Source organism: Aotus nancymaae, unplaced genomic scaffold (genome assembly GCF_030222135.1).
Source record: "Aotus nancymaae isolate 86718 unplaced genomic scaffold, 86718_ANA_hifiasm-v0.15.2.pri h1tg000076l, whole genome shotgun sequence".
Taxonomy (NCBI): domain Eukaryota; kingdom Metazoa; phylum Chordata; class Mammalia; order Primates; family Aotidae; genus Aotus; species Aotus nancymaae.
Window position 1 is genome coordinate 13,882,887 of NW_026988491.1, and position 26,290 is coordinate 13,909,176.

A 26,290-nucleotide genomic window follows, 5' to 3' on the forward strand; every position below is an offset into this window, starting at 1 on the left:
CCTTATAGGTTTGTGTGAGGGACTATGGGTGTTGCTGTGGTCTGAATGTATCTTTCATAGTTCACGTTTGGCAACCTAATCCCAAGTGCAACAGAGCTGAGAGGTGGCCATGTCATGAGGAGTCAGCCCTCCTGGATGGATTGATGCCATTATTGTGGGAGTGGGATGGTTATCGTGGGAATGGGTTCCTGATAAGAAGGATGAGTTTGGCCCCTTCCTTCTCTCACACACACTTTCTTGCCCTTCTGCCGTGCAATGCCATAGCAAGAAGGCCCTCGCCAGATATAGCACCTTGATGTTGGACTTTCCAGCCTCCAGGACCATAAACCAAATTAATTTCTTTTTTAAAAATAAATCACCGAGGCTTTCTGCTTCTGCTTAGCAGCAGAAAATGGACTCAGACAGATGTCTTGGTCTGTTTGGGGTGCTCTAACAAAATACCATAAACTGGGTGGCTCATAAACAACAGAAATCTATTTCTCACAGTTCTGAAGGTTGGGAAGTCCAAGATCAAGGTGCTGGCAGATTCAATGTCTGGTGAGGACCCACTTCCTCATAGATGGGTCTTCTCACCGAGTCCTCACGTGGGTCCCCACATGAAAGGGCGGATGAGCTTCCTTTTGCCTGTTTTAAAAAGGTGATAATCTCATTCTTGAGAGCTCTGCCTTCATGACCCAATCACCCTCCCAAAGGCCCCACCTCCTAATACCGTCACCTTGGGGGACAGAATCTCAATATATGAATTTTAGGTGGATATAAATATTCAGACCATAGCAATGGGTAAAATGACCCATAAATCATGAGGTGCTGGCCACAGTCAAGGGTTAATGTTATTACTCCCAAATTCTCTCCATTACTTCCTTCCTCCTTCCCTCCCTGTCTCCACAGAGCACCTACTGTGTGCTCCACAGAAAACCTACTGTGTGCTGGGTGCCTGGATATTGGCAATGGTTGGTGGTCTAGTTATCAACCAACACAAGCCTGAGTCATCCCAGAGCTGCCTCCTGACAGATGATCTGTGATTTCCAGCATCTCAGCTTCCCTTCCATTAGCTACATCTTAAATCACATTTTAAGAAAGCCCCCGTGGGCCCCTTGTGAAGATTGAGGAAACACCCTATTTTTATCAGCCACACACAGAAATCATCTCCTGGGCGGGGTATTTCCTGGAAAGATGTTGAATCTCAGTCATTTCTTGTGGCTTCTTGTCAGAGCCAAGCTTTTTTTTTTTTTTGGCTTTTTTTTCTGATCTTGTCCCTCAAATCATTTGTTTGATAAGCTCCCACAGGGAGTCTGCCTCTAAGTCAGAACCTGGGCTGGGCACTGGGGACCCAGCAGGGGTTCCGAGCCAGCCCCCACTCTGAGGAACAGGGTTGGGCGCCCAGAGGTACCCTCATGGAGGATCAGTGGGACACCAGGCAGGAGAGCTCATTTCTGGCTGGGGGTGGGGTCTGGAGAGGGCCTCATGTGACTCGTGGGCGCGTGTGAACTGAGGTAACAGTTGAGGCTGTGATACAATAATAGCTCACATTTCTTGGCTGTTCCTTGTGTGAGGCCCCGTTCTGAGCACTGGATCTGGATGTGAACACGTTTCAGGTCAGTGACTTGCCCAAAGTCACATGGTGCACAAGCAGCGAGCTGGGATGGGAACCCAGCTCTGTCCTCCTCTGACCATAAGGCAGCACTGCCTCAGGGGATGCTGGCTGTGGTCCGCGTGCTGTGGTGAGTGCTGTGCCTTCTACCCACCTGGCCAGGGCCTGCTCTGGCAAAGCCTTGCCGGTGACCGATGAGGTAGGGGAGGAGGCAAATCACACAGAGCTCCTGGGTCCCTTGGCTGTGGGACATGGATCCCTTCTTTTTTTTTTTTTTGAGACGGAATTTCACCTTGTAGCTCAGGCTGCAGTACAGTGGCACAATCTCAGCTCGCTGCAACTTCTGCCTCCTGGGTTCAAGTAAGTCTCCTGCCCCAGCCTCCAGAGTAGCTGGGATTACAGGCATGCACCACCATGCCCGCCTACTTTTTTTTTGTATTCTTAATACAGACAGGGTTTTGCCATGTTACCCAGTCTGGTCTTGAACTCCCGACCTCAGGTGATTCGCCTGCCTCGGCCTTCCAAAGTACTGGGATTACAGGTGTGAGCCACCATGCCTGGCCTGACACAGGCCCCTTCTATGCCTCAGTTTCCTCATCTGCAGTGGGCGCCGTAATCCAACGGAGGGAAGAGTACCTGAGGGAAGGGGTATGAAGCTTGTGGCAGGTAGTGAGTGCTCAGATAACCTTTCTAAACCAACCAGGACCTTGCGTTCCAGTGGACAGAAACACAGTGCGAGCAGGACCTAGAACCCAAAAGGAAAACACTGGCTCAGGTAACCGTGGAGAGCACAGGGCAGGTTGGGGATCCAGGCTTAGCTGGATCCTGACCCAGCATGCGGTCAAGAGCCCACCTTTCTCCGGCTCTTGCTTCAGCCCTCCTTTGTGTTGGCAAAATTCTCAGGCCGCCACGGTGCCATGGTGGCCTCCGGGTTTCCAGGCAGCGGCTCAGCCAGGGAGAGGAGGGAGAGGGCCTCTTCTCCACAGACCCCGCTCATGAGCTACGCTGCCCTCATGGCCTGCCTGGGACCATGTGCCTGTCCTGAGCCAAACATGGTGGCCAACCATGGTGGCCTGGCTGGGATCATGGGATCCTTGGGTGGACCTCTGCTAGGAGCCTGGAGCCGGGGAGGGAGGCTCTTTGAGGAATAAGGTTGGAGTTCAGGGTGCTGGGGAGAAATGATGCCCACCCTCTGTGTACTCCCTGGCATGGCCCCTCCTACAGCCTGGCCACACCCGAGCCCCTCTCCCCAGAAGACAGCCACCTCCTCCTGGGGCAACTTCAGGATGGAAGTGCTCTCTTTAAAGCAACATTACTTACCTAATTAAGCGCTTAGGAGCTGACAGGAGGTAGTTAGGGGGGGTTGTTGATTTCTTTTTTAGACTTTTAGCACTGAAGTTGCATGATAAAGTAACTGTGTAATTAGGAATTAATTTCTCACTCCTGTAAGTGATGTCTTATTTGGGGCCTGAGGGGAGTCAGCCCACAGGGTGGCCCTTCCTTACCTTCTCTTTTTGGAATGTGGGCAGGAAGTCCCAGCTGTCTTGGCTGTCACCAGGGTGGAAAGAGAAGAAGGGGAGGGAGATAGTTCTTCCATCCCAGGTGGCCTTCAGGAAAAATTGAGACATGTGTCTGATCAGCTGCCTGTGGCAAGGCTGAGGTCTGGAAGGTGTTCAGACCCTAAAGTTACTAACTGGGTCATCATGGGCCTCTGTGACATCCGGTCACAACTTGTATCTCATTGAGGACCCTGGGGTCAGCCTCTTCCTGCCACCCCTTGTAGAGAAACACAAAATGCAAGAAAACACTTTTTGTCATCAAGGGGCTGAATTGCACGGGGACATTCTCGTCCCCCAGCCTATCCTGGGGCAGGGGCCATGGTTGGTGCCCTCACTTAACTGCGAGCCACAGTCCTAGACTTGGCGGGGAAGGGAGCTGTGTGGCCATGTGGGGAGGGGAGTTATGGACCAGCAGGGTTTCGTCCCAAGGGCTCTCTCAGCGAGCCAGTCCTGGATGCGATTTGCCCTGGTCTGGGGTGGAATGGAGGGAGGCTGCCACAGGAGAGAGTAATGGGCCCTGTGCTCACATGTGTGGAGATTGAAATGGCTTCCTGCAGGCAGAGAGAACAGTGCCCAGCACCCAGTAGGGCCTGAAACAGCTGTGGCTTTTCTGCCTACCCATCCATCTTTCAGGCATCTGTTTATTTTCATGGCAAGACTTCATGGGGATGGGAACAAGTCTTCAATGAGCGTCTGCCAGAGCTGGGCAGGTGTGCCCTCTGGGCTCCAGGGAGGCAGCACGTGGGTGGGTTCAGGCTGGTGTGTGCTGGGAGCCCCCGCCTCCAGCTCACCCAGCAAAGCATGAACTGAGCCTGGGGGGTTCCCAGCTCTCCCTAGGTACTGATTCCCCCCCAACCCCTCTCCCCAACCTGCTTCCCCACAGGGTCTGGATGATGATCAAGGCGGGAGGAGTAAGGGCCACGTCTGTGGGGGAGGGGCATGGTGGGGGCGGGGGCCCAGCCGGAGCCAGGCCTGGTTGCCTGCGATGGGACTCGGCAGTCCTGGGCCCCGAGGGTACCAGCGCCTGTTTGTGTGCCTGTGTGTGCCACCCCCGCAGCCCCTCCGTCACACGTGTCTCCCGGCTGCCTGGAGAGCTCTTTCTACAAAATGTGAAAATGACAGTTGGGCTCACCCACGCGAAGAATCCTCATGCAGCCCCGCTCCCTTGCTGCCCCTTCCAGGTCACCGTGGGCCTCACCTGGCTGCTGCCCCCGCCACCACCTCCTCTCCCTGCCCCTCCGCCACCCGTCTTCCCTCCTCCTGCTCCTTCTCCTGCCCCCCTCATCCCTCCCTGCTCTCTGCCAGCTCCCCCTCCCTCTTTCCTCCCTCCCCATCAGGTCCCCAAGGTCTCTGTCTCTAGCTCTAGGTCTCCCACTTTTTTGGGTCACTCCCCATCATCTGAATTTGGGCTTGAGTAAGAGTGTGCACATATGAGGATGTCCAATAAAGGAATGAGTGTGTGTGTGCAGGTGTGCGTGTATTTATGTCTGTGTGTGCGGGTGTGTGGTTGTGTGTGTGTGGTTGTGTGCCGGTGTGTGTGTGTGGTTGTGTGTGTGGGTGCAGGGGTGGTTGTGTGTGAGTGTGGTTGTGTGTGAGTGTGTGACTCTGTGTGGTTGTGTGCATGTGTGTGACTGTGCAGGTGTGGTTGTATGCGGGTGTGTGTGGTTGTATGCCTGTTTGTGACTCTGTGTGTGTGTGACTGTGTGTGTGCACACAGCTGTGGAGGTGTGTGTGCGTGACTGCATGTAGGAGCCTGAGCCTGTGCTCCAAAGGGTGGGGGATGGATGGTGGCTGCATTTCAGGGAATAGAGCTTTCACTCAATGACTCTTCAAGCAGCGGGAGGGGGCGGCACTTCACAACAGTCAGACAGGTTTGCTCGGTGTGTAGGAAAAGCCTTCATTTCCTACTGACAGTGGTGACATGGGGGGTGACAGGTGGAGCTGGCGGCAGCGCTTAAGTCCTGGGGCGGGAGGTGCCTGGGGAAAGGTCTGGTGATGGGGGCCCGGGGGTCATCCTGGGAATGTAGGCCAGGCCCATCTCCCAGTCCCCCCGACTGAGGTTTTCTGTGCTTCCACCGTGAGGGGACCTCAGAGATCTGCCTCTTGTGGGAGATCTGGGAAGACTTCCTGGAGGAGGCAAACTGCCTCCAAAGAGCTGCAGGGCTGGTTGAGCATGGAAGGGGTATGGGGCGTGGAGCTGTTTGGTGCAGGAGCTGTTCCTCCTGCTTCCAGAGGCTGCTCTGGAAGCTTGGGCTGACGTGAGTCACGGGCCAGGAGGATGGACCTGAAGGGCAGGAGCCACCTGGCACAGTGCTGGGCACACGGGGGGAGCAACGTCTGTGCTCCCTTCATGCCCTCAGCCCCTGCCCATATCTGTCACCAGCACCATTTACAGAGGAGGAGACAAGGGCTGGAGAAGCAGCGCCAGGCCACATGCTGCCCGGGTGTAGCTGGGGATCTGACCGCTGTCTTTACTCGCCCTGTCCAGGCAGGTGTGTGCAGGTGGCTGGAGAATGCTGTGACCTGGGCCCTGGCCCCGGCTGGCCTCCAGCACCATCCCTCACTCTCCACTTTCTCCACAGGATGGTCGAGTACTCCCTGGACCTTCAGAACATCAACCTGTCAGCCATCCGCACCGTGCGCGTCCTGAGGCCCCTCAAAGCCATCAACCGCGTGCCCAGTGAGTCAGCCCCTCCCTGTCCACACATTCCTGGATGACCCATCCCTGGGTATCCCTGGTCTACTTAGCCAGTGCCCATCCCCCACCCTGCTTCATTAACTAGGAGAAGACTGACCAGGGCCCGGGTGCGTGCAGGATCCTGCAGTGTCTGGACAGATGTGCCCTGCTCCCATGGAGCTCATGGGTCTGAAGACACTGGCAGGTTGCCCTGATGCCTCTGAGTCCCAGGAGAGTTTGGAGAACATGCTGAGGAGGCTGGCTTTTTGGGGACAAAGGGTTCGTAGGGGAATGGTCCTCATAGGATGTCAAGGTGAGCACCTGTAGGAAAAGAAGTTGCTTAGTTTGAAGGAGAACATTGTAGAGCATTTCCCTGGGGCAGTGAAACCTGACTCCCTCATTTGTGCTGACTGACTTAGAACTTGAGCTCTGTCAGTCACCCACCACAGGTCCACGTACCTACTCACCCATATGCCTAGCCACCTGTTCATCCATCCACCTGTCCACCTATCCACCTGTCCATCCATCCATCCATCCATCCATCCATCCATCCATCCACCCACCCATCAATCCACTCATCCTTCCACCCATCCTGTCCATCCATCTACATGTCCATCCGTCTACCTGTCCACCCATCCACCTGTCCATCCATCCATCCATCCATCCATCTGCTCATCCTTCTCGCCATCCTTCCATTTGTCCATTCATCCATCTGTGCAGTCACCCGTACATCCACCCACATATCCATTCAACTGTCCACCCACCTAGTATGAAGAGAGGTTATTGTGCAACCATAAGCCCTGACATCTGCCCAGCCTTGTAAAGTTTTCATGTCCGTGACCTGTTTTGAGCCTTACAATCACTCTGAGGGAGGTGAGCTGTTCCCATTTTACAGATGAAAAAAACTAAGACGTGGAGACACAAGGTTCCCTGCCCAGGGATGCACTGCCAGTGAGTAGCAAAGGCTGGAGCCTGTTAGGTCTTCTGATTCCTCACTGCTCTCTGTTAGGGATGGGGTGGAGATTGGGGAAGAAGAGGACGAGGACCCTGCCTGCCTTCCAGAAGCTTTTTTTTTTTTTTGATGGAGTCTTGCTCTCACTCTGTCGCCCTGACTGGAGTGCAGTGGTACATCTCAGCTCGCTGTAACCTTCACCTCCTGGGTTCAAGCAATTCCTCTGTCTCACTCTCACGAGTAGCTGGGATTACAGGTATGTGCCACCATGCCCAGCTAATTTTTGTACTTTTAGTAGAGACGGGGTTTCACCATATTGGTCAGGCTGCTCTTGATCTCCTGACCTTAGGTGATCTGCTTGCCTTGACCTCCCAAAGTGCTTGGATTACAGGCATGAGCCACCGTGCCTGGGTGCACAGGGCTTTTATAGGCACCTACCCACCTCCTGTGGTCCAGGAACTTGACATCTGATGGCTCAGCAGCCTGTGTGAGGCTCAGAGAAGTTTAAAAGTGGCTCGCACAAAGTCACACAGCAATGCAGTGACAGGATTGGAGTCTGAACAGAGTTCTGTCTGTCCTCAGCCAGGCTGATGAGTTTTCCCATCGGCAAAGAGGACAGGTGTCCTGGCACCTGCTCCTCCTCACAGACAGTGCTGTCCCCACTCCCCTAATTCCCAGCCCTGGAGCCTTGGGGCTCTGTCACCCACCCCACCCAGACAACCTCTGACATCCATTTATCCTGAGCGCCCTGTGGGGCTGGCCTGACCCCAGGATTGAAAAATTCACCGGTCAGTCTGGGCAGGTGGGGAGGCCACCCTCCTCTGGCCAGGCAGGGGAGGCCATGCTGCAGGATGTCTGTGGAGCAAGGTGACCAGGAGGGTGGCAGTGTGCTTCTTGAGCATGTGTGTGGCGCCTGTGCCTCTCCCTCCTGGTCCTCCTTGCTCCTCCTGACTCCTCTCCTGCTGTGTAGGGAGCTCATTAAGCTGCTTCCCGGAGGTGGAGGTCACTGCTGGTCCCCAGCACCAGCCTGCTCTGGCCTCTGGGGAAGACAGGGATTGACCCTGTGCTCAACTTCCCCGTGCGCTCCAATTACAGAGGAAGCCCCCAGCGGGCTCCGCGCCTTTTCTCAGTGCCCCCTCCTGCTAGTGGCCACTGCTGGGCAGCAAGGAGCATCGAGTTGGGGGAGGTTCTGCTTCCAGCCGTGGTGCCTGATTCCACCTGAAACGTCTCTCAGAACCAGAACTGGGGAGTCACTGGGAGTGCTTGCCCTCCAGCACCTGGTGTTCCCCTGGAAGGGCCCTGCAGATAAACTCAAGGGCAATTCTACAGGAGCCCCGGGCTGTTGGAGCACATGGGGCCTGCAGGTCTATTGGTCTAACCCTCATTTCACAGGACAGACAGCTTTGTCGTCGGGTGCCAGGTCCCCTGCCCAGAGCCGCCAGGGAATGAGTGACTTGAGGCAGGGCAGGGGTGGATTGGGCTCTTAGAAGTGCTTCCTAGAGAGGTTTGAAGGGCTGTTTTTTTGATTTTCCTTTTTTTTTTGAATATGAGTTTCCTGGGGACAATCCTCCTACTCATGGTTGAGCCGCTTCTGACTTGGAAACACCATCTTTTCAACAGTAGCCTGTAGCTTTCAGTCTCGTCACTAGAGGGCAAGCTAGAGAGCTGGTGCTGGGCACAGTCAAGCAATGGGTTATTAATTGCAAAGCCAAGTGGAGTGGGCTGGTTGCCTCTGTGTGTGTGTGTGTGTGTGTGTGTGTGTGTGTTTGAGACAGAGTCTCACTCTGTCACTAGGCTGGAGTGCAGTGATGCGATCTTAGCTCACTGCAACCTCTACCTTCTGAGTTCAAGCGATTCTTCTGCCTCAGCCTCCCAAGTAGCTGGGACTACAGGCGGACACCATCACGCCTGGCTAATTTTTGTGTTTTTAGTAGAGATGGGGGTCTCACCATGTTGGCCAGGATAGTCTCCATCTCTTGACCTCGTGATCACCCACCTTGGCCTCCCAAAGTGTTGGGATTACAGGCGTGAGCCACCACACCCAGCTGCCTGTGTTTTAAAAATACGGCAAAGGCTGCAAAGCTCCAGCACGAACAACCAGGAAGATGCAGCTGTGGGTCAGGCAATGAACAGTCTGGTCTTAGCTCTGCCATAAGCCTTCTGTATGACCTGAGAAGTCCCTTGGCATCTCTGGGCCTCAGTTTCCCTACTTGTACAAACCAGGAGGAGGAACTGGATTAGATCTGTGGCTCTGAACTTGTGTGTCCAGGATGAGGCGGGGGACATGGACATCATGGTACTGTTTACAGAATTGTATAAAATACGAATCTCTCCACCCCAACCCTGAGGGCCCTTGTTCAGGCCACTAAGCCTCTGATGGATAAAGAGAGGAAGACAGCAGAGAGGTGGCTGGGGAGGGAGGAAGGAGGCAGCAAACTACGAGTCAGGAGGCTGTGTGACCTTTCCTAAATCACTGCCTCTCTCTGGGCCTTGGCAAGATGGGGCTAAATTATTTCTAAATGTGTCCCCGCAATGCTGCCCCAGCACCAGCCAACTGGTGACACAGCCTATACTTCCCTCAAGGCACAGCCTTGCTTCCCTAAGCCCAACGGCTGAGCCATTTATTTATGAAAAGTCCTCACGGCCAAGGCCTAGTCAGCAGAGGCGATTGTTCCCCTGATCCAGGCTGTGGAGCAGGGGCGAGGCAGACGCTGGGGAGGTCGGGGCAGACCCTGAGCCTGAGCTCACAGTCCCTGACAGTGCTATGGGGAAGAGGCCACTGTCTCCTTGGCTGCACCACCAGCTGGAAATTTGCTCTGCGCTGTCAGACCGTGTTCTGGTCCCAGGGCCTCCACCCGCTGGCTGTGGGACCCGGGATAAGCCTGTGCCTCTCTGTGCCTCTATTTCCCCAGCTCTCCAGAAGAGTTAATAATACCGATGTCCATCTGGTTTGGAAGGCTGAAATGCCACCGTGGGTGTAGAGAGCTGCATGCACAGCCTCGTGTGCCTACGCGATCCGCAGGTGCTGCTGCTAGATGAGGTGCTGGGAGCTGTGAGGGTGGACGTAGGGCGTCAGGGGCGGCTTCTCAGGGACTGGTTTTTGAAGACACCCATCAGCCAAGGGGTGGTGAGGGCATGCCTGGCAGACAGATTGGCATGTGCAAAGGTAGAGTGAAGGCGTCATCCTGGACTGGGCATCCTGTGGGTGGGCAGGGGACTGCATGTCGAGAAAGGCAGGAGAGGGTTGTTCACATCTTCTAGGGAGCTACTTATAATCATGAGCGGCTAAAGTTTATCAAATGCTTGGGACAAACCCATCATATAGCTGGTGTCATTTTCTCTTCACTACTGCCCTAGGAAGCTAGTGACATTGTGACATCCACTTTATAGACGGGGAAGCAGGTAGAGAGGGGTTGACTAGCCTGCCCGAGGCCACACAGCTGGCTGGGGACAAGAGCTAGGGTTGGAACCCGTGTTCACCTGACCCTAGAGCTTTTCACTATGTCAGTACCTCCTTTCCTTTCTTTCAGCGTGTAGGTGGCAGACACCCCCCTCCTCACTGTCTGCAGGGCATCAGGAAACACCCCTGCCCACTTCCAGGGTCAAAGGAGAGAGTCAAAGGAGGGAGCTGCAGTGATGCCTCAAGGCCTTCTCTCCTCCCATCTCCCCCCTCAGCCCGGTCTGCTCCAGACCTCTGAACGCCTTTCACTGTCAGGGTGCAGAGTTCTCATAGTGCTGAGCCCTTTTCGGGCTGAAGCCACGAGGCAGGGCAGGAGGCAGGATGGCCCCATGCTTAGTGCATAGTGGGCACCTACCCTCATGCCCCAGGCCAAGCTCTTTCTTACCCAGATGCCTGCCCAACCAGGGTCATGGTCAGGCCAGCTGTGCTGAGGAGATGGGAGGAAGGCATGAGGATTCCTTCTTGGAAGGGCCTCAGGAGGGTAGGGGGCATTTCTTGGACAGGCCTGGGAGATGCACCTTGAAATAGTTGGCGTGGAAGTGTTGGCATTTTCACTTGGAGCATGTGGTTACTCAGGGCTTGGGAAGCGCAGAAGGAAGGCTGCGGGGCCATCAGCCCCCGCCAGGCCACACCTTGGACTAGGCACCCATGAGGGGCTCCCATGTTGTCCTGAGTGACAGGACTGAAAGGCTCTATGGGGAAGGAAGAGAGGGAAGGAGGGAGAGAAACGGGGAGATGAAATGAGGGGGGCTGATTTCCCCAGGGCTGCTGCCTTCCCAGAAGAGATGGGGCTGGGTGGGAGGGAGAACATCTGAGCAGAGCCTGGAGAGCACTGGATTTGGGAACAGAAAAGAGCAGCCTGGACTGTGCAAGGAGAAGTGCTTGGGGGTGGGGCAGGGCCCAGGAAGCCCCTCCCCATCCCCCTCCCCCAGGTCAAGTTCTGCATTCTGTTCTACAAATCCAGAGGGAGGGAGTCCTGGACAGAACACCACACTGAAGGGTTGGGGCACTGTGGATTCACTGATGCTTGGATTGAACTCCATCGTTCATCCAAAGTAAAAGCCACCTGGGGGTCTCTGGGGGAGACCATGGCCAGGTGTGGGGACAAGGTCAGGCATAGCCCCTTCCCCAAAGGCTGACAGGTACAGGCCAGTGAATGCCTGCTCTGATGGGGGAGGGGCTGGTGGGAAAGGGTGCTGAGCTGGGACTGGAAGAGGCTTCTCAGAGGAGGGGTTGCGGGACATTGGAAGGACACCTAGGAGTGGTTTGGGCCCCAGCAGGTGGGGGGACCTGCAGTGAGACAGCAGGGCCAGCCCTGGAGGGTGTGAGTGCTGTGGGCTCTGGGAGGGACCAAAGGCCTCTCCTGGGGTGGGAAGGTGGGCTGCTGGTTGGGCTGGTTGACTGAGGTTGGCTTCCTTTCTCAGCAGTGGGCACCAAGGCCCTCCATCAGCCCACAGGCCCCTCCCTGGCGGGCTTTGGGCTGGCAGCTGTGACCTCAGCAATCTGGCAGTCTGCTGCCTGGCCAGGCCTCCCTGCACCCACTGTACACCTGATTAGTTGGTGCCAGCAATGGCAGGAGCAGCAGACGGCTCTCCCAGCTGCCCGGCCCCGCCACTGACCTGGTCAGTCCAGGGAGAGTGGCCCCCAGTAGCCAGGCTACAGCCTCCTCTGGGCCACGGGCTGTGCCCTGGCAGAGGCTGGCACACGTCTGGCGATTTCTACTTGAGCTGGCCAGGCAGAGTGACTGAACTGATCTAGGCTGACAGCTCCTCTCTGCCAAGAGCACCCCAAACCTCCAGGGGTGCTGTCAGGAAGTGCTTCCTGATCTTCCCGCCACCTCCTCTCAAGTGTCCCCACTGCCACCAAGGTGCTGCCTCTGCCTGGCTGCTGCCCAGCTTCTCTCCAGCAGCTAGTCTAGGGGTCCCCAAAAAGGGTGAGCAGCTCCATCCACCTGCCCTCTGTCTTCTGCCACCACCAAGCCCCAGCCTTCAGTGCTGCCTAGAGACGGTACTCACCCTGAGGCTCCACGGGCGCTCCGGGCCAGACTCCTCTCTCCTGAACAACTGCAAGATCTAGCAAAGCAATGCCCCGGATGTGCCCTGGCCACCCCAAGCTCACGTCTCCAGATGGAGCCCCCCTTGCCCCTGCTAATGGCCGCTCTGTGGCTCCAGGTCCCAATCTTAGAGTTGTCCCCAGCTGCTCTCTTCCTCCTACATGCCCGTCCCATCCCTTGGTCCATCTTCAAAGTCCCCCGGAATCTACCATGCTCCCCACTCCACTGCCATCACTGCCTGGGCCCAGCCTCACCATCTTCCAGTTTATTGCAACACGAGGCAGGACGGAGAGGAGCAGGGGGACTGGAGGCCCTGTCCTCAGGCCCTGAGGGTCATGGAGGGGGTGCAGTGTCTGGCCTGGGCCACCTCAACGGTGAGGGCACACAGAGCAGGGGGCCACAGCTTTCCTGGGCCCCACCCTCAGCGCTCCTGTTTCTGACCCAGGAGAGGCTCCCGGGAGGCAGCCGCCACCCAGCGGTGAAGTCCCCTGCAGCTCCCTTTCAGAGTGTGTGCCGTTCGGGGGGCCATCCATGGGGGCGTCTGCACGGGATCCTGCAGACTGTGCCCCCTGACGCTGTCCCACCTCTGCCCTGGCCCCGAGGTCCATTCTCCACCCAGCAGGCCAGGCGCCCCTCTCAACCCATCCCCAGATCACATCTCCCTTCTGCTCAGATCCCTCTGTTGGCTCCGTGACACCTGGTGAAGAAGCTCAAGTCTTCCAGCCACTGGGCCCTGTCTCCTCCCCAGCCTCATCCCTGCTCAGCTGCCCTCTGGACACACGGTCTCCTCGGGTCTCCTCACTGTGGCTGTGCTTGTCTGCCTCCCACCTCCAGGCCTTTGTCCAGGCTGCCTCCACCCAGACAGCGAAAGCCCCTCAGCTGACTCTGCCACCCCTTCGCCGTCTCTGCTCAGCATCATCCTGCCCTTCCTGACCCCTGTTTGGTGCCCACCTGACCCCAGGCCAAATCCCCAGCCCTTTCCCACTTCTTTTTGTTTTCATGGCACTTTTTACCCAACAAACGAGGACATGTTTGCATGTATCACCCGCGTCATTTATTGCCTGTCTCTCCCTACCCTGCCTGCGATGTGAGCCTCATGAGGACAGGGAATTTTGTGGGTTTTTTTTTTTTTGAGACAGTCTTGCTCTGTTACCCAGGCTGGAGTGCAGTGGTGCGATCTCAGCTCACTGCAACCTCTACCTCCCCCAGGTTCAAGTGATTCTCCTGCCTCAGCCTCCCAAGTAGCTGGGACTACAAGCGCACCATCACATCCAGCTAATTTTTGTATTTTTAGTAGAGACGGAGTTCCACCATGTTGGTCAAGCGGGTCTTGAACTCCTGACCTTGTCATCTGCCCACTTTGGCCTCCTGAAGTGCTGGGATTACAGGTGTGAGGCACTGCGCCCAGCCTGTTTTGTTGTTTTTAAACTCATGTATCCGCAGAGCCTAGCGCAGTGCCTGGCACGCAGTCGGCCCTCATTCATTACTTGCTGAGTGGCTCCATTCACTCGCCCGTCACTCCTTTACTCATTCAAGCCGTCATCCTTCAAGGGGCTGCTTTGTGCCAGGTCCTGGGCTGGGTGGGAGAATGCAGAGCACTTGCCTCGGCCTTTCATGCAGGCCATGACTGGTTTCCAGTGGGGAGGAGGAGGCGGAGCCAGGAACTGGCACAGGCTGTGATGGAGGGCGGATGGGCAGTGGCAGCTCATGGCAGGGGCACCAGAGGAGCTGACCCCTCTGGTGAGATCTCCAAAAAGAAGGCCATAGATGCTCCTCCAAGCATGTGCAAGAGCACGGAGGCAGCCCCGAAGGTGGGCTTTCCAGGACTGGAAGTGTGTCTGTCTGTCTGGATGCAGCACAGTGGTCCTGGGATCCTATAGCAGGGTGGGAGAGGTGCTGTGGGTGGGGGCAGAGTGTGTGTAGGGGTGGGGAGTGGGGAGGCTGGATGCTGGTTCAGGTGTGGCAGAGAGGATAGAGGGAGGTGGGACCAGACTCCAGGGGAGTCTGAGGCAGTGTGTGCAGGGGTGGGGAGTGGGGAGGCTGGATGCTGGTTCAGGCGTGGCAGGGAGGATAGAAGGAGGAGGGGCCAGACTCCGGGGAAGTCTGAGCAGGAGCCAGGATGGTGGGGGATAAGGATTTGCGCTTTCTCATGGGATGTATGGGCTGTTGGAGGCTTCTGACTTCAGAGGCTCTTCTGCCAGAGGTGTCCTGGCCCCGTGGTATTCCTGAAGGGCTGGATGGAAAGGAACCACTGTCCCCTCTGTAGATGAGGCTACTGGGGCCCAGAGAGGGCAAACTTTGTCCCAGATGGGACTGGGACCCAGAAGTCCTGTCCCAGGTCTGTGCTCTGGGCACTCCCAGGGCTGGGGGCTGCATCAGGTGTCCTGAAGTCTCCAGGGTCCTCTTCCCCTTCTCAACTGGGGAGTCAGGGCCCTCAGTCACACTCACAGGGCTGCCTGTAGCCTATCCCCATCATGGCCCATCTGGCTCTTGCTCCAGGCAGAAGCCTGAAAACGTGCACTAAGAACACAGAACCAGGTAAGCCCGCCTGAGAGTGAGTGAGAGCCTTGGGGCAACGAGAGGCAGGAGGCCTTCATGACTAACTGGGGGTGAGAGTCTGGGAGGACTGCCTGGAGGAGGAGGGTTTGGCCGGGAAAGGTGTGGAGGGATATGAAGTAAAAGGATGGCCTGAGGTAGATGGTGACTTGCAGGCAGCGTCTCCCCTCTTCCTGTCTGTCCTCTGTCTCCATTTCTCTCTGTCACTCCTGGTTTCACTTTCTCCTCTGTCTGCTTTTCTCTGTCCTCTCCCTGCCTTCACCTCCCGTGCCAGGCTCCAGAGGCAACGAGGGCAGAGTGTAACCGGCCAACCTGTCTTGGCTAATTACTTGACCTTGAGCATAAAAGGAAGATTAGCTGTGGTCTCTTGGGGTCCTCCCTGACTCCCTAATCCTGTGGCTTCTCTTCCCTTGAGTGGAAGGGATAAAATCGTTCTAAGTCCCTAATTAGCTAATTATGCTGAGGTTCTGTGGCACTGGGAGTCCCTGGGCCCTAGGGAGGGCCATGAAGTGCGCTGGGGCCCAGCTGGGCAGAGCGAGGCGGGAGGGGAGGAGGGACGGGGCTGCCATTCAGGGAAGCCAGCCGGGTAGGTTTGCAGGAGCCTTTCAGAATTTCAATATCCCAGAGAACAAGGGAGATGTAATTAATTGAGTAACAAAGGCCAGCCCGAGGGAGCAGCAGGCTGGGGCTGTGCGGAGACACCTCCTCCAAGCCCCTCTCATCCAGCCTGTTCTCCAGCTGCCACCGGCCCTCTGTGCTTGCCTCCTGCCTCTGGCCCAGGCCTCGGGGCTCACCCTTCCTTTTTGAAGCTCAGAGCTGATCAAGGGCTTTGCCTGCTTAGAAATCTGCTGGTAGACCTCCTTGCGCAGCCTCTCAGCACAGAGCCCCACACTCCTGAGTCCCCTGCAACCGCCCTCAGGAATAGTGCCTTTGCCCATGCCCACCCCTCTGCCAGCCAACGCTTCCCATCCTGGAGTCCAGCTCAGCCAATGTGCCAGTAGTGCCCCCCTTCATCTCCCCAGGCATGGTCCTTTGGCTCAACACTTGGTTCCTTGTCCCCTTGCTGCTAGGCTGTGAGCTCTCGGGGGTGGAGGTGGGGAGTAAAAAATGGGTCTTGTTCATCTTCGGATTCCCCACGTGCCCAGCGCCATGCCTGGCATGCAGCATGCATTTGCTATGTGTCTCACGAATGAATAAATGAATGGTGGGGCACCAGGAAGGCCTGCAGTTGGCCTGCGTGTGTCAGGGGATCCATCTGGATGGATTACGAGGGCACCCGTTCTATTTTCTGCCTTCCCTCTGCTGTACACGCCTCACTCCCCTGCTTGGCGGTATAGGGTGGTGGTGTTATTGTGAACCCCAAGTTTCTCTTCAAAGAATCAGTATGTCAATATGTTCAACTCTTTTATTCTTTAATTCTCTATTTTAAAGTTTAACTTCCTTGTAATTCCAGTAAACAACCGTCTCCACCGGTTCTAATCAGTAATTCCCATCTGTTCCCCCAGCCCTGGGCTCCGTCCTGACTCATCCTGGTCACCTGCTCCAGTCACCTGCTCGGGTCACCTTCTTTGACCTAGGTCACCCAGCTACCTGCTCTGACCCACCCATAACCATCCTTCCCGTCAAAACACCCATCCTGCCACTCCAGCTCAGACCCCTGCTCTCTTTAAAATAGCCAATCAGGATTAGTCTAGCTTGTGTGGTCTAACCCTAGCCAATAGGGGAATGATACATCAGTAGGGATGACCCTCGTCAGGCACAAGTACCCCTTCCCCGCCGTGTCCAAGCGCGTGGCCGCCATTGCTCCATCCATGAGCTGAACCCTTCTATAGAATTAAACCGCCTTGCTGAGAGGATTCGTCTTCGAGTACCGTTTCTTTTACAGCATTGAGTGGGACATTGAGTCCTCGCCCTGGCCTGTTCTTGTGGGGATGAAGCAGCCTGCAGGCGAGCCCCGCTGTCTTTCCTGAGAGGAGGCTGACCTAGTTTTGTGGGAAGGGAAGACAGGGTGGGCGTTAATTATTGATTGGAAATCACTGCACGCAGAGTTTGTGATGCAAATTCCAAATAATTATCCTCATTAATAACCACCTCAGCATCACCCCTGGCATACATAACCATCTGGACAGGGCCACTGTTCTACTTGTGACCATCATTCCATCTTCCTCTCTCCAATCTTCCACTCCCTCCCCATGACTTATGACATTCGTTCATGATTAGTCATTGAACAAATGTTAGGTGAGCCTGTTTTCTGGGCCACGACCTGCTGGGTTCTGGGAATACTGAGGTGACTTGGACAAGGGCCCTGCCCCCAGAACCTTATAGCTTAGTGGAAGAGATAGGAAAGTAAACATAGAACTATACATTAGGGCTAGAAGAAGAAGAGATACTGATATGGATGGAATCTCCTAGGTTGTACAGTGTACAACTTACACAACTGTACATGGCAGCCCAGGCTAGGTCAGAGGTGCTGAGATTGCCCAGAACAGAAGAAAGAAGGATGAACTCTACCTGGGATGATGTAAGAGTCTGGAAGCCTTCATGAAAGAGCTTTCACAGGGCTATGGCAGCTGAATAGGGATTTGCCAGGCATAAGAGAGGAGCAAGGGTGTTCCAGGAAGAGGGAAGAGCAAGGATAAAAGCATGGAGGTGCGAAATCCCGTGGTATGTTTAGGGAACTTCAAATAATTTGGCACCACAAGGCATAGAGTGCATATTGAGAGAGGCATGAAGTCGGAGAGGTGGGCAGTATGGACCCTACAGGATCGTAGGGGGAGGGTGTGCACCCAAGGGTGCCCCACCAGCTCTTTGCCTTCTTTGGGGCCATGGACTTCTGTGTGGGCCTTCTCTGTAGAGCCTGTTAGCAGGCCCTTGGCTCTTCTGAAGGTGGCTCTGGGAGCTCTGCCTGGTTCCATCATGCAGTGGGAGTGGTAGTTCTAGCTGGTACTGCTGTGTCCTGACATGATCAATGGGAGCAGTGACTACCCCAGAGACAAAGGGTATTCAGGACACATTTATTGGGCATGTACTATGACCACTCTGTGCAGGTTCTGGGCACACTGAGTTGAACCAGCCTCAGTCCCAGGCCCTCTGGGACAAGGGGGTTGTGAAAAGACAGCTAGATTTTGTGTCAAGACACCTGGTCTAAATCTAGAGACCCTGCTGCTTCTTAGTTTTGTGACCTAGGGCAAGCACTTTCAGTTCTTTGAGTCCCCAGTGGCCTTCTCTATAAAATAGAAATAACAGTACCAACTTCATAGAGTTGTCATGAAGACTGAAGATCACATTTGTGCAAGTACACAGAAAAGCACTTGGTACTTAAAAGGTGCTCCCTAAATACTTGCTTGTACATTCACAATCCAGTCTAAGTGTGGCAGGGCCCAGAGCCATTTCCATGGCTTTTTGGGTGGAGGGGCAGATACAAAGGAGTGGGTATATCTGGCAGCCACTGAACAGGATGGGAGCAGCCAGGAGCCCCTGCCAATACATCTCACTCCCCATCCCTGTTTCTCTAACCTTGCTCTCACTCTTCCCTCTCTGAGACCTCTGCTCTCTGTCTGACCATCCCTCCACCATTCCCCCTCCCAGGTATGCGGATCCTGGTGAACCTGCTCCTGGACACGCTGCCCATGCTGGGGAACGTCCTGCTGCTCTGCTTCTTTGTCTTCTTCATCTTTGGCATCATAGGCGTGCAGCTCTGGGCGGGCCTGCTGCGTAACCGCTGCTTCCTGGAGGAAAACTTTACCATGTGAGTTCAGCCCCTGCCACCCATGCAGCTCCAGGGACTCTTACTAAGACACAGTTGTAACCTCCTGGGTCATTGGGAATCAGGACCAATGGGGTAGAAGCAGCAACAAAAGGGAGGTCAGGTTGGAAGGGAAAGGGAAGTTAAGATATGAGCAGAAGTAATGCTCAGGAGGAAAAAAGACAGAAAACCTGAAAAGCAGGCACAGAACTTGGCTCTGCGCTCACAGCACATTCATTCCTCTTGGTGACTGAGTCATCCAGGAAGGGTGAGCTCCCATTCGGCCGCTTGAATCTGAAAGCAGGGGGCGGGACACTCCTCCAAGAGAGGATTATTGACACACAAATCAAGCTCCGGCTCTTGGAGGAGTTGGGCTTAGTTGTCTGAAAAATTTGACACCTATGGAACCTGTGCTTCCTTAGCGATGCGGGATAAGTGTGCACACACATGTACTTACGTGTATGTGTTTGGACATGAATATGCATTCATTTCAGATATGCATGGCACGCTTCAACTAAGTGCCAGGCCCCGGGGAAATAAAAAATAGGAGAGCATTTTCATTCCTTTTCTCACTCCTCTTCCTTGAGCCTGTGCTCGGGGCTCAAGATGTGGCAGAAGAGGGGGTCCCTAGTCTTGAGGAGCACAGGGCTGGGAGCTGATCCCAAACACCTCTAGTGAGTGCCGCTCAGTCTGTCAGTCATGGACCGAGGTGACTGTAGGAGGCGTGGGGATGTGGGGATGCTGTACAGGTGAAGGCTGGTTTCTCCCTCTCAGCCTGTCTACTTGGGGAGAGGGTAGCAGAGCTGAAGGGCGAAAGTTGGGGTGTGGGGAACAGTAGGGTACCTGGGTTGATCACAGCAGGGGCACCTTGGTGGGTGAGGGCCCCAAGTGGGGGTCCCAGAAGTGGGTCTGCACTTGTGCCCACCCCGCAAAGGGACAGGTCCTGAGGCAGAGCCTGGGCCGTGGGGCTGGGGAGAGGTGGCTTCTTAGAAGTCAGGGTAGTGTGAGCCCCGCCCCTCTGTCCCACAGGGCTCTTTCCCTGAATCCTTCTGTGGCTGGCCCCTTCTCATTATGCGGGCTCAGCCCACTTGATGCCTCCTCCTGGAGGCCTTCCCTTGCCCTCCCTCACCACCCCAACCCCAAGCTTGCCATCGCACAGCCCTGCTGGGTTTTCTTCTTGACTCATCTCTCTGAAATCATCGCCTGTTGGTTCATCCAAGGTCTCTGGAATCCCCTGGAATGTGAGTTCCCTACCACAGCAGGGGCACCTGAGGCTTGACTCTTCCCAATGTCTAGAGCAGGGCTTGGCACAGGTGCTTCCAACTAATTGCTGAAGGAATGAGTGAGTGAGTGGATGGGTGAGTGCATTTACCACCCAGAGGCAGGCTGGGAGCCAGGACCAGTTCTTCCTAGACCTGGCGAGTTGGAGATTCTGTGTTCAGGTCCCTGGATGTCTCCTTCTCTGTGGTCATCCCAGGCCTTGTGAGATGGCTCTGACCCTGTCTTGGTTGGAATAGGGGAGTTGGAGGAAGGATGCTGTGGATGCCCTTGGGCCAGAGTGTTAAAGAGGAACCTTACCTGGCGCACCCCCACCCCTGCCCCAGGAATGGAAAAATAAATATAAAGAAATGTTACTGGAGCAAGAACACCCTAAGGGAAGATGCTGGGTGATCTCCACACCTCCCCTCTGAGCTCCTGGCTTCATTTGCTTAGGGTGGGTGATATTAACTCACATGCCCTATTAGGCTGGGGGGTCGTCGGTGTTGTGTGAAAAAGGAAATCAGTAAAGTTCACATCTGGGTGGAGAGCAAGACTAGGGTCATCCCAGGTCTATGACCCCTGTAGATATAAGGGAGGTTTAGACCTTAACTCACAAGGCTTGTTTAGGGCAGTGAGCAGAGAAGTTGGTAACTGGGGCTCATAAAGAAGCAGCAAGATCTCTTCTGGGTGACCAGAAAGTTGGAATTTGAGGAGATCTTAGCTAGGATCTGGGAGAACCAGGCAGGGTCTTGGGCAGGAGTGTTCCTCAAAGTCCTCTTTCAGGCATACTCTTTCCTTTGTATCTGCTCCTCCACCCAAAAAGCCATGGAAATGGCTCTGGGCCCTGCCGCACTTACACTAGATTGTGAATGAACAAGCAAGCATTTAGGGAGCACCTTTTATGTACCAAGTGCTTTTCTGTGTACTTGCACAAATGTGATCTTCAGTCTTCATAATAACTCTGTGAGGTTGGTACTGTTATTTCTATTTTATAGAGAAGGCAACTGGGGACTCAAAGAACTGAAAGTGCTTGCCCTAGGTCACACAGCTAAGAAGCAGCAGGGTCTAGATTTAGACCAGGTGTCTTGACACAAAATCTAGCTGTCTTTTTACAACTCCCTTGTCCCAGAGGCCTGAGACTGAGGCTGGTTCATCTCAGTATGTTGTCTGGAAGCCTCCAGCCCCTGGCACAGCAGGCCCTGTGAGATGGGCAGAGCTCAGTAGTCAGGGTGGAGAAGGGCCCTTCCTGGGGTGTAACATACACAGGTTGGAGATGGGGCCGCAGAGAGACTCAGCCCAACCTGTAGATGGGGACTGAGGCCTAGATGGGAAGAGACTCACCCAGGACCAATAGCAAGGCTTCCAGCAAGCATCCAGCCTCTTCCCAGCTTGTGTGAATGACACTGTCATTCCACAAACAGTCACTGACCACTTCCAGGTGCTAGGAACTATGCTGGGCCGTGGGGATGCAGAGACCTTTTATCTTGGCCTCTGCCCTCTGCACTGTCTCTTACTAGGGAACTGGATGTGTTGATAATTAGGCCTCAGGGTGCTTGGGGCTATGGCAGAGTAGGGCCTGGAAGCCCAGAGGAGGTACAAGATTAGCTGGGGTGGGGACCAATGGGACTTCTTGCTTCTCAGAGGATGTGACCTTGAGCTGAAACTAAAAGATTCAAGAAAAATATCTCCAGGCAGGCAGGGGGATGGGAGGGCATGGGGAGGGTATTTCTGAGTGAGGCAGGCCCACTGCAGCAGTGTGATATGTGGGTTAGGAGCCGGAACCCCAGCCTGGCTTTCAGGGTCAAATCCTGCCTCTGTCACTTGGCAGTGCTCCTGGGTATTTACCCAAAAAAGGGATGGCTTATATACACCCGAAGACATGTACAAGAATATTTATGAGTCATAAGAGCCAAAAAACCAGAAACAACACCAAACCATCAGCAGAATGAATAAATAAGTGGCAGTGTATTCACTCAATGGAATACTCACAGACATGACAAGGAATTGCATTTTGTTCTCTTAATGGTGCCTTTTGATCAATGAAACTCTTACTTGTAATGAAGTCCAGTTTATCAATCATTTTTTTTAGCATTGTTTTTTGTGTTCTGTTTAAGAAATCTTTTCCAAACTCAAGGCTGTGAAAATATTTTTCCAGTGCTTTCTTTTGGGAACTTTCTTTTTTAAAAAATTCTTCACATGTAGGTCTGTGGTCCATCTCTAGTTTTGTATATGGTTTGTGGTTGGAGTCAAGATTTTTTTTTATACAGAATCTCACTCTGTCATCCAGGCTGGAGTGCAGTGGCACAATCTTGGCTCACTGCAACCTCCACCTCCCAGGTTCAAGTGATTCTCATACCTCAGCCTCCTGAGTAGCTGGGATTACAAGTGCATGCCACCACATCTGGCTAATTTTGATATTGTTAGTAGAGATGGGGTTTCACATGTTGGTCAGGCTGGTCTTGAACTCCTGACCTCAGGTGATCCATCCACCTTGGCTTCCCAAAGTACTGAGATTACAGGCATGAGGCACTTGTCCCACGACCAGTGATGGAAAAGTCCACCCTCTCTCTACTCAATTGCAGTGGTGCCTCTATGATACTCAGGTGACTATATGTATTTGGGTTGGATGTGTACATTTTTATTGATGGATGTGCCAAATTGCCCTCTAAGAAGGTTGTACCAATGTATACTCCCACAACAGTGTATGTGTCTGTTTACACTCATTCTTTCCCATGCTGAGTATTGCCAACCCTGAAATATTTGCCGTTTGAATCGGTGTAAAATAATCTCATTATTTTTGGTTTGCATTTGGCTATTTCGTTGCATTGGTGAACATTTCTTCCTATATATTGGCCATTTTTTATTTCTTCTTTGAATTTTTCTGTTCTTGCCTTCCCCCGCCCCCCACTGGGTTATTTTTCCTTTTTGTTACTGAGTTACGGGAGATTCCTTTTTGACACCGGGGACCAGTTTCGTGGAAGATAATTTTTCCATGGACCAGAGGAGGGGGGATGGTTTTGGAATGAAACTGTTTCACCTCAGATCATCAGGCATTAGATTCTCATAAGGAGTGCACAACCTAGATCCCTTGTGTGTGAGGTTCACAGTAGGGTTTGTGCTCCTATGAGAATCTAATGCTACCACTGATCTGACAGGGGGTGGAGCTCGGTCAGTAATGCTCCCTCTCCCGGCACTCACTTCTTGCTGTGTGGCCCCAGGAGTTGGGGACCCCTGCTTTAGATAGTTACTTTTTATCTTCTTTGTGTGTTGCAAATACTTCATCCCATGAAACAGCAAACTATGACCTGTTTTGGTAAATAAAGTTTTATTGAAACAGCCATGCCCACTTGTTTACCTCTTTCCTACAACTGTTTGCAGATTAAAATGGCAGAGTTGAGTCACTGGGACAGAGGCTATGTGCTCTGCAGAAAAATATTTGCTAATCCAGCCTATTACATAAAAATTTTATCTACTTCTGCTTTATCCCAATTTGTTGCTTGTCTTTCCACTTTGTATGGCATATTTTGTCTCAGTGAAGTTTTGCATTAGTATGTAAAATTAGTATGTAGTTAATCTGGTTGAACGTTTCCTTTAAAAAATTTGAATTTTGTGTCTTACCCAGGAAGATTATACCTATCCTGAGTTAACAAAAAATATTCCATATTTTCTTATAATATTTTTGTGGTTATGGTCATTGCATTTATGCTTTTTAATCCACTGGAAATTTGCTATTTTTAGTTTTATAATTTATCTTACTTAATCTAATATAGCCAAATATTATTTTTTAAGTGAAATCAGTATAAACATTAAAAATGAGATAATTTATATGTCTTTTTTGGATATCAGGTCTTCAAGAAGTTTATTTTTGTGTATGGTGTGAGGTTAGGATCTAACTTATTTTTCGAATAGATAGCAATTATCCCCACACCACTTACTGATGGGCCCTTCCTTTCTCTGCAGGTCTGAAAAGTCATCTCTGTGATGTACTGTTTCCCTTTGTACATGGGTTTGTCTTTGTGCTCTATAGCATTCCATTAACCTTTCTGTTCCTGTCACAGTGCTACACTGTATTAATAATCATAGTTGTAGAGTATTTTGCTCTCTTGTAGATCTGGTTCCTGTTTATCTCTCTCCTTTTTAAAACTTGTCTTGACTATTTTCCCATCCAAATAAATCCTAGGACCATCTGGGCAGGCTCCACAGGCCAAAGTGTTGGGATTTTGGTTAGGATTGCAGTGAAACATAGATTAACCCTTCTGAATGGGCAGAGCAGGGATTGTTATTTATTTTCTAGATAAGGAAATCAAAGTCCAGAGAGGGGCAGCCAGGCGTGGTGGCTCATGCCTGTAATTTCAGCACTTTGGGAGGCAGAGGTGGGTGGATCACCTGAGGTCAGGAGTTCAAGAACAGCCTGACCAATATGGTGAAACCCCGACAAGAGTGACAAAGCCTTTGGGGCCCTCCTGCCGTCCTGCATGGCCTCTCCCTTCCTGATCCTCATGGCAGTGACCCCTCTCCTTTTCCTCTTTTACTCACCCTGGCCTGTGGACAGACAAGGGGATGTGGCCTTGCCCCCGTACTACCAGCCGGAGGAGGACGATGAGATGCCCTTCATCTGCTCCCTGTCGGGGGACAACGGCATCATGGGCTGCCATGAGATCCCCCCACTCAAGGAGCAGGGCCGTGAGTGCTGCCTGTCCAAGGACGACGTCTACGACTTTGGGGCGGGGCGCCAGGACCTCAACACCAGTGGTCTCTGTGTCAACTGGAACCGCTACTACAACGTGTGCCGAACAGGCAGCGCCAACCCCCACAAGGGCGCCATCAACTTCGACAACATCGGCTACGCTTGGATTGTTATCTTCCAGGTGAGGCGGCTCAGGCCTGGGACCAGCCTGGTCCTGGGGACTGAGTGGGCAGCTCTGCCTGGCGGGCAGGTCTCTGTGCTTGGCATTTGCCACCCCCCATCTCACTGAAACCTGTCCAGCTTGCTGGCAGTATAGCTATTATCATGCCCATTTTATAGACAGATTCAAAGAAAGGAAGCAAGCTAGGCTGGGTGCAGTGGCTCACGCCTGTAATCCCAGCACTTTGGGAGGCTGAGGCGGGCAGATCATGAGCTCAGGTGTTCGAGACCATCCTGGCCAAAGAGACCAGCCTGGACAGCATGGTGAAACCCCGTCTCAACTAAAAATATAAAAATTAGCCAGACATGGTGGCAGGTGCCTGTAATCACAGCTACTTGGGGGCTGAGGCAGGAGAATTGCTTGAACTCAGGAGGCGGAGGTTGCAGTGAGCCGAGATTGTGCCACTGCATTCCAGCCTGGGAGACAGAGTGAGACTCTGACTCAAAAAAATTTAAAAATACGGAGCAAGCTAATTGACCACAGATGATGTGGTGTGACTATTAAATGGCAAATAGGCAAATATAGGATCTATATAGGATTTTTTTTTTTTTTTTTTGACATGGAGTCACTCTTGTTGCCCAGGCTGAAGTGCAATGACGTGATCTCGGCTCACTGCAACCTCCACCTCCCCGGTTCAAGCGATTCTCCTGCCTCAGCCTCCTGAATAGCTGGGATTACAGGCATGTGCCACCATGCCCCTCTAATTTTGTATTTTTAGAAGAGATGGGGTTTCTCTGTGTTGGTCAGGCTGGTCTTGAACTCCCGACCTCAGGTGATCCACCTGCCTTGACCTCCCAAAGTGCTGGGATTATAGGTGCGAGCCACCAACCCAGCTCTGGGTGGCCCCAAAGCCTGAGCTCTTTGCAGAGCCCCAGGTTGCCTTGGGCCAGATGGATCCCAGCAGGGAGGGCTGTTCAGAGAGGAGAGGCAGGATTCAAGCTCAGTTGGAGGGTGGCTGACCAAGGCCAGGAGCATGGGGTAGGAGGACATTCCTGGTGGGGACAGCCTGAGCAAAATCCTGCTTCAGGGAATGCCAAGTAGTTCATCTGGAGTCAGTGAGAAATGTGTCTCGCCTTGTCACCCTGTGCACGTAATGCACACACATTCACAAAGCAGCACTAGCCTCGCAGTGTGTAAAGCGCTTGTTGCGTGGCCCCTCTGCACCGACTGACAGCCTACACTCTGCAGAGGACGTGCTGGGTATGCGCAGGGAAGGAACTCGGGCAGTGGACTTTGAGTGTATTGCTTGGCCTCTCTGTGCCTCAGTTTTCTCATCTTTAAAATGGGGTAATAACAGCCCCCCTCACCTTGGGTGGCTGATAAAAATAAAGCAGATGACATGCTCAGGGCAACCAGCCCTGTGTGCAGAGAGTGCTGGGTAAAGGTTACCTTCCTGCTGTCCTCAGAAAGAAGGGGCAGGAGCAGACAGAGGGGGAGCTGAGAAGCCTCTGAAGGGGCGGCGGGAGGGCTGACAGGACTGAACTCCACTGTCTCTGCTGCCCTGCGCTGCCCTGGGCACACTGCCCTGGG

At 53.6% G+C, this 26,290-nt stretch overlaps 1 protein-coding gene across 2 annotated transcripts in view; it reads left to right on the forward strand.

The window, feature by feature from the left end:
* CACNA1I (calcium voltage-gated channel subunit alpha1 I) overlaps positions 1 to 26,290 on the forward strand; it is a 123,315-nt gene that overhangs the window by 50,672 nt on the left and 46,353 nt on the right. For both annotated transcript variants that reach the window (XM_064368063.1, XM_021668753.2), the window contains 3 exons: positions 5,733 to 5,830; positions 18,437 to 18,596; positions 24,406 to 24,721. In XM_064368063.1, coding sequence (XP_064224133.1) covers positions 5,733 to 5,830; positions 18,437 to 18,596; positions 24,406 to 24,721 — 574 coding nt within the window. The remainder of the gene's footprint in view (positions 1 to 5,732; positions 5,831 to 18,436; positions 18,597 to 24,405; positions 24,722 to 26,290) is intronic.